General features: G+C 34.8%; 2 protein-coding genes across 2 annotated transcripts; one reads left to right on the top strand and one right to left on the bottom strand.

Moving 5' to 3' along the window:
- Positions 1 to 72: 72 nt before the first annotated feature.
- LOC104739890 (ATP-dependent Clp protease proteolytic subunit-related protein 2, chloroplastic) lies at positions 73 to 2,173 on the top strand. Its single transcript, XM_010460367.3, has 9 exons — positions 73 to 251; positions 344 to 387; positions 509 to 581; positions 843 to 957; positions 1,041 to 1,178; positions 1,283 to 1,399; positions 1,548 to 1,616; positions 1,711 to 1,806; positions 1,921 to 2,173. Exons 1-9 carry the CDS (start codon positions 202 to 204, stop codon positions 2,056 to 2,058), a joined length of 840 nt encoding a protein of 279 aa, XP_010458669.1. The 5' UTR covers positions 73 to 201; the 3' UTR covers positions 2,059 to 2,173.
- A 1,220-nt stretch (positions 2,174 to 3,393) lies between these two features.
- LOC104739891 (ACT domain-containing protein ACR8) lies at positions 3,394 to 6,462 on the bottom strand. Its single transcript, XM_010460368.3, has 7 exons — positions 5,995 to 6,462; positions 5,420 to 5,465; positions 5,211 to 5,325; positions 5,052 to 5,119; positions 4,381 to 4,953; positions 4,171 to 4,275; positions 3,394 to 4,076 (listed from the first exon to the last, which is right to left on the bottom strand). The coding sequence occupies exons 1-7, from the start codon at positions 6,054 to 6,056 to the stop codon at positions 3,720 to 3,722; spliced, it is 1,326 nt and encodes a 441-aa protein (XP_010458670.1). The 5' UTR covers positions 6,057 to 6,462; the 3' UTR covers positions 3,394 to 3,719.
- Positions 6,463 to 7,831: the final 1,369 nt, after the last annotated feature.

Genomic DNA, 7,831 nt, shown 5'->3' on the forward strand with positions numbered 1-7,831 from the left:
TAAACCGAAATAAGATTATTTGTTCATGAATCGGAAGTTAAACCAATTCGGTTAAAGTAAACCAATATATATTATTTTGACAAACCAATCTTCTTCGACAAAAAAAAAAATGTTCCAATCTGCAAGTTTGTAGTTTACCCTTCTTGTCTGATAGATAAACAAAAAAAATCAGTGTTCGGCTCTAACACTCGACGACGAGCCATGGCGGTCTCGCTTAATACAACCCTTCACCAGCCTTGTCTGAGTCCCAGGTAAAATCTTCGATTCTCTTAAATTTTACATACTTCTTCTGTCTATAAGCACTTGCATCTGATTTTGTATTTATAGATGGTTGTATTTGCAGCTGTAGTGTCAAGCTTTATTCTGGGTTAAAGCCTCAATCTGCAAGTTCGTTCCTTTTTCTTCTTAATCTGTCCGAAAGCTTGTATTTTTTTTTTCAATCGAATTGGTCAGTAAAGATGGGAACTGATGATGATTTTGGGTGTTACTGTTGTCGGAATATGTTCAGGCTTTTTGGCAAGTGGGTATCAGAATTTGAATAAGGAGTTCTATGGAAGAGTTCATAAGAGTCTGCAATCCGGGTAATGTGAAACTCTTCTTGTTCAATTCTGCTTAAAATTTAGGGCTTTTGCTCCCTTAATCTGGTTTTTATTTGTCATGGAGATTCCTGTAATGAATGATGATATGTGAAATTTGAGCTAAAGACTTAGTACATAACAAGATGACATTAAGTTGGTTTGTTGATGTTAGAACGCGTGAGAGTGGTCTATTGCCTTTGAATGTGATGATGAATTCATTAGTTTGGTTTTGTAAAACTAAGTGTGGTTACTGTGTTTCTGCAGGACTGGGAAAGCGAGCAGGTCACGGGTAAAGATGATGCCTATAGGAACACCGAGAGTGCCCTACAGAAACAGAGAAGAAGGCACTTGGCAATGGGTTGATATATGGAATGCCCTTGTACGTATTTGTACATAATCTTTGTGTATACACGTTTTATATGGTCACTGTGAAAGTTCTTAACTTGAAATCTTGAGCTGCAGTATCGAGAGCGTGTAATTTTCATTGGACAAAACATTGATGAAGAGTTTAGCAACCAGATATTAGCTACCATGTTGTATCTTGATACTCTTGATGACTCTAGGAGGATTTATATGTACCTTAATGGTCCCGGTGGTGATGTAAGTTTCTCTTTCACTCTTTCGTCTTAACATGGTTGGTTACACTTACTCCAAATTTTCTCTTTCATTCTTTGGTCTTTATAAAAATTTTGCATTTTTTGTAGCTTACTCCAAGTCTAGCCATCTATGATACAATGAAGAGCTTGAAAAGTCCGGTTGGGACACATTGCGTTGGGCTTGCTTATAACCTTGCAGGTTTTCTTCTTGCTGCCGGAGAAAAGGTGATTTCTTTTCACATTTGTTGAATCATCTATGCGTCATTCTCCATACTTTAAATGACTATATAGACATGGAAATCAAATGAAGTTGTATATGCTGGACTCCAAGGACACGTGATATTGAGCTATTGTTGTTTTTGTTTATATATAGGGTCATCGGTTTGCGATGCCATTGTCAAGAATTGCGCTCCAATCACCAGCTGGTGCAGCCCGTGGTCAGGTAAAATAAGAGGTCTTTCGTGTTTGTTCTAGTAAAAGCTTTCAACGTTATGCGAATTCATTATTTAAATGGCCAAACTACAAACTTCTCTCAGGCTGATGATATCCAAAATGAAGCAAAAGAGCTTTCAAGGATAAGAGATTACCTCTTCAATGAACTAGCCAAAAATACTGGCCAGCCTGCTGAAAGGGTCAGTTTTGTTTCCATAATATGACATGATCAAACATTTTTATTTACTGTTTTTGAAAAACCGTTTTAATTCTGTGTGCATATTATGATGATGATGATGATGATGATGATACAGGTCTTCAAAGACTTGAGCCGGGTGAAAAGGTTCAACGCAGAAGAAGCTATCGAGTATGGACTTATTGATAAGATTGTTAGACCACCGCGCATCAAAGAAGACGCTCCTCGCCAAGACGAAAGCGCAGGTCTCGGCTAGCCTTTTATTTTTGTTATGGTATTTTCCATTGTCAAAAGTTAACAATATGTGATGTTCTTCTGATTGTGATTGTTACCGAATAGAATCACTTTTTATTGTTTTCTCATTCCAACGATTCTCTGAGTTCTACAGTATTTTTTTTTAAGTACAAATGCTACCATTACAGAAGCTGAAGCAGAAACAGGCATGAACTCTTTGCTTATTTCTCTGTCTAGCTCTCTTGTCTTGTTGGTTCTGTAGTAGGCCGGTTCTATTTTTGTTTAACTAGAGAAATGAGCGTAAACCGGCAATGACCATCAGAAGTTAGAATAGTTGGGGAGTAAACTAAAAGTGTTCAGTGCCAATTTTGTGACAACTGTAGTTTTACATACGTCCTACATATTAAATCACACACAAGCTACATCTTCCATTGGCTGTAATTTTTTGTGGAAAGTGATATATTTCGGATCTTCATTAACATGTATAGACTATAGTATAGGTGAACAGATGTAGATTTAGAGACATGGTTTTAAAAATAGTTGACGTAATTGCATGAAAAGCTGTCGGTAATACTGATGCACAAACTAATTAACAACTCAGGACCTAATACATGAGAACGACTTCAAATATAGATCATTTGTACATAGATGGATCATTGGATTAGAAATTTCCAAAAAATAATACTAGTTTTCTTTATATACTACTTTTACTGATTTGAAGTTGTCGAGATGTTGAATTTGTAAAAATGGCATCATTAATCTATACATTTAACACTTTCTACACCACCAACTCTTGTGAAATAAAATTTCAACAAAATTAAATAAGAAGGAATTGAGCGACGTGGAGAAAAAATAGAGAGAGACCAACGTATCAGTTTTCCAAATACTCCATGAATCTCTCAATTAAATCACCCACCAAAAAGCTTTATGGGCTTACCTACTTTTATTGTCCTTGTTCTTGTTGGAACATTATGATGGGAAGTTCCCATATTCACAAATTCTAGAACATGCGACTAATTTTCTTTTCGTGGTATATTGCCGACGCAATTTCTTACATAACTCCTTATTTTCCAAGAAACACATTTTCACTAAGATCCAGACAGAGCTGCCATTTTTGAACAGAAACATCCAACGAAGAGTTAACACTTAACAAATAACAACACATTATCATAGTCAGAGATCATCTAAATTTTTTTAAAAAAAATATGTAAAAGAGAAACAAATTGAAAATTTTAAAATCAATTTTCTAATAAAGGTATTGGACTTGCATAATAACATTTCATTGTCATACGAAAGAAATATGGCGTGGTTCGTTGGTAAAGTCATGGGTTGAAAAATCATAGCCACATCTTCCAAATTTTGAAAGAATTGGAACCCAACCTGTAAACATTATAATATTCCACTAAGAAAATACAAGTCAACCACTGATAATATAACCCACAAAAACAATAATAATAATAATAATTAATCTTAGCAACTTTTTTACAACCTGTTCTAACATCTAAAAACCCCACAATAAAAGAAAGCAAGCAATTTCTGAATTTTCTAACCATCCTTCTCCTCTTTTTTCTCTATATTTACAAAAGAACATGACCAAACCAATTTGCCTAACTTATAATTCAACCTACCAAACAAATTTCATCTAACCGGGTGGTTCCCGGGTAACCCACGACTTGAAAGATTCTAAGAACATGATTTGATAAGACCGAAGTTGAAGAGATTTCTCCAAACCAAACTCCCGAGTGAAACCAACACTGCTTTGGTCTGTTGTTGCTCTTCTCCATCTCCCTTCTTATGATTCACCGTTGGCATTTCCTTCACTCTTAAACACTCCAAACCGATTTTCTCCCTAACCGATTCAATCAGCTTTGAGTCGGGATCGTCTCCATTTGCATCGGTTACATAGAATATGTTTGTAGCCATGTCGCTACTAGTTGATATCTCTGTTCTTGTAACATTCAGACCGTTTTCTCTGAATGTCCTCGTTACTTCGGCTAGTAAACCTTGTTTGTCAGGATGTTTCAGCTCTAATCTCACACCCTACACATAATCAAAACCAATGAAATGTTTAGATTTCCTATTAAACAATAGAAAAGTCAAAATAAAAAAATTCAAGGTAGTGTTATTGTTATACCTCTAGTGCTCTTCTTTCGACTGCAGCTTCTAAGCATTGAATCACTCGTTGTCTCTCTGCTTCTGAACTTATCGGTGATCCATCTTTATGCCGGATGTAAAATTCCTGAATAGTTTAACCAAACAAAGGAAAGATCGTTTAGCTCAAAATCACACAAAAAACATCGATCAATTCAAACGAATATGCACGATCTGTTTTCAAGAAACATACCAAGTGAGCTTGGTCATCAGCTGTGTTGATAGTCGCATGGAACACGGCATATTCCATATCGGTTAACGTACAAACCACATCGAATAGAAGCTTGGTTCGGTCCCGACAATGAACATTAACGACAGAGTAACCCCTCTCAGCCCAATTCTGCACCGTCACAACCACCATCGGAGATCTCTCTTGCGTCTTGGATCTCTTCTCGTAGTCTCTGTCTTCAAACATAAGCTGATGAAGCCTACGTTCTATGTGCATCATCGAATCCACAGAGACACAAGTCTTTGCAGCGGAGTTAACATCGTTATCCCCATTCAAAACGTTCTTTAACCGTCCCTCGATCTTGGAAATTCTCAGAGAATCAAGAATCGGTGATCCTGAGCTACAGTCTCTGAGGTAGATCACAGAAGCAACTCTACCGTTGTGTGTCCACAGCTTAGCGTCAACCACATCACAGTTGAGATCAGAGAGAACCGCAAACATCTCAGAGAGTAAGCCGATTCGGTCTGTTCCGGTTAACTCTAAGGCTGTTAAACCGTTCACTTCAATGTTTTCTCCGTAGTAAACCTTCTCAATCGACTGTGAAATCAGAAAAATACAAAAAGATTTCTATATTTAGAATTCATGTTCTTGAATTTAATAAGACACATGAATCTTTATAGGATTTACGAAATTACCTGTTCAATGTATCTCAAGACGCTCTGGTCATTCAATTTGTTTCCGTTTAGGTCAGTCACATGGAAGACTGCAGTAATTAGGAAAAAAAAAAAAGTTATAAAAAAGTTATATAATAAAGATAAATGTTATGATCATTGAAATTTAAGTAATTTAATTACCATCCATGTTCCATCTTCCATCAGAAGAAATGTAAGCTTTCTTAATGGAGAGATTTAAATCGGTGAGAATTTGCACAGCTTCTAATAGTATACCATTTCTTCTAGCACTATCAACCTGAGAAAGAACATAGATAAATATTTATTAACTTTTTAATCTTTGGGTTTAAAAATGTTTTTGAAGGTATTACTTAGATGTTTTTGTAGCTAACCTTGACGATTGTCGCTGAAGAACAAACACCATTGTCGATAACGACCCTGTAATAATAATAATGTAGGAATTTGTTTTAGATTTTTTTTTCTATATTCCGACAAAGAAATATAATTTATTATCTAAAATTAAAGTTTAGAGAAGATAAGTCCTCAAAAACAAAAACAAAAATTCAAGTTGATGAAAAATAAGACCAACAAAATAAAATTGTGAAGATCTTCTAGAAAGAAGACATAAAGGACAAACTTTTACATATTTAATATATATATATATATATATATAATTGGGAAAAACAAAAAAAAGGCAATTAAAGAGAGAAAAAAAAGAAAGAAAGAAAGAAATATTCAAATTTCAAAACTCAGGTGTGAAAATTCGAAAATGATTTATATTTTTTCCCCCGGACTGATAAAAAAATATTTTCCGAGAGAATTTTCCCACCAGAAAATTAAAAAAATTACGAAGACACAATAGTTTTCTGGGTTTTCCAATTTTAAAGCTCTGTTCTTCTAATCTTTAACAAAAACTTGCAAACAAAAAAAAAAAGTAGAGAAGAAGAAGAAGAAGAAGAAAACAAACCTAGGAGTGTTCATCCTAATAACAAGCTTTTCATACTCATCCAAATAACCCTTCATAGCCATAATCTCTCTCTCAATCTCTATGATACACAAATAATAGATACGCCGTCGTTTCCAACCTCTCTCTGCTTCTTCTTCTTCTTTTCGTAAGGAGCTCCCAACAAAGTCTCTTCACCAGCGTTTCTCTCTAAAACAAACGAACGATGCAGTTTCTATTTGCTCCCTAGGATTCTGAGAAGCTGTTACTTTTTTTTGTTCTCTCTCTTTCTCCCTCTCTCTAGATGATAGATAGACAAAGCACGCTGCTTTCACATATAATCCTTTCCATACCACTGACTACTTGTATTTATATGCATATTATTATGTGGATAAATAAATATATTTAATTAAGTTGGTAATATATCTCTTCATTTTATAGAAAAGGGTCACATGGATCTCACCACGTCTCACGCATGTTACTAACTATGCTAAAAGTCTTCTTGAGTTGGACTTACATATATATATATAAGTTATAAAATGCTTCTTAAAAATTAATTTTATCTTAACCTTAAAAATGCTTCTATATATATTACCATCATTCATTCATCTTATATATAAGTTATTCCTTAAAATGCTTCTATATAAATCCAAGTTTTTAATTTATCTTATTAATTCTTAATAACATTTTTTTTTATATAGGAATATTATAGTTTGTTCATGCCTCTAATCCGTCAACCCAAATCTGTTCCTTTCTGGTAATTCATATATAACTTTATTCATTCCATACAAAGATATGATGAAATATCTGTTTTATTCATTCCATTCAAAATATATAATATTTGTTTCTTATATAATATTATTCATTCCATTCAAAACATATGGTTTTTACTAATTTGTTTTTAATACACAGAATAATCTGAAATCAAACCAAAATCCCAAATAAATGGTTAAATTAAACTATTAAATATTCCCAAATTTAGTTAGAAACCCCCCCCTATCGTAAGGGAAACCAATAAAACCAACCATCCACGTGTCAAAAGATCCTCAACTCTGGTAGTTCAACTGTCCAGCTAGGACGCCACCTGTATTTAACACCTAAGTGGGTTCCCTTGCTTTACTTTGCGTGCATTCCACTCTACCATGATCCCCTTTCCCGACAATAATTCGATCCGACGGCCACGGTAGGCCACGTGTCATAATCCTAAAGGTCCTACGTCGAATGATACTCGCTTCGTAGCTAAGATGAGAAAATTCTTTTTCCATAGGTTCAATCGATTCACCCAAACCCAACTCGTAGCGAAGAGAGCAGAGAAGCTACACGCTTCTTACAAAACAAAACTCCGTACTTTCCTAGAACTTCAGTTCCGGTAATAACCTCGTATTCGGTTCGTGTTATTTCTTGCTTGATAAGGGTATATAAGTCTTTTTAGCATTGAGAATCTCCGAGTCGAGAGGCGCACTTTTTAAGTTTTTTAACTAGTAGAGAAAAAGATCTTTGAATGACCCACTTGTAAAAAAAAAAGCTGGCATTGAGAGAGAGAGTGTCTTATTTAAGCGTGTCGTGAGGGGTAGATTTGTCTTTTTGTTCTAAAAATTTAGGGGTTAATCACGTGGTGACATTTAATTGGCGCTCAGAAACAAAACAGTAAATTCGCGCGTGACACTCACGTTGATTAGATGATTTTTCTCGGCCTACCACAATGTTTTTACCGAAACCTCTTAGCCTATATAGCAAGTTTTAAATTGGTTATGATAATAACAACTCCTTAAATGGAATGGAGTATATCACTAATCAACTTTATTCGTAATTTAGGATCGTACATAAGCGTGATTTTCTGTTTAACTTTCTTTTAAATTAC

The sequence above is a fragment of the Camelina sativa genome, chromosome 14 (genome assembly GCF_030686135.1).
Source record: "Camelina sativa cultivar CO46 ecotype springtype chromosome 14, ASM3068613v1".
Lineage (NCBI taxonomy): Eukaryota > Viridiplantae > Streptophyta > Magnoliopsida > Brassicales > Brassicaceae > Camelina > Camelina sativa.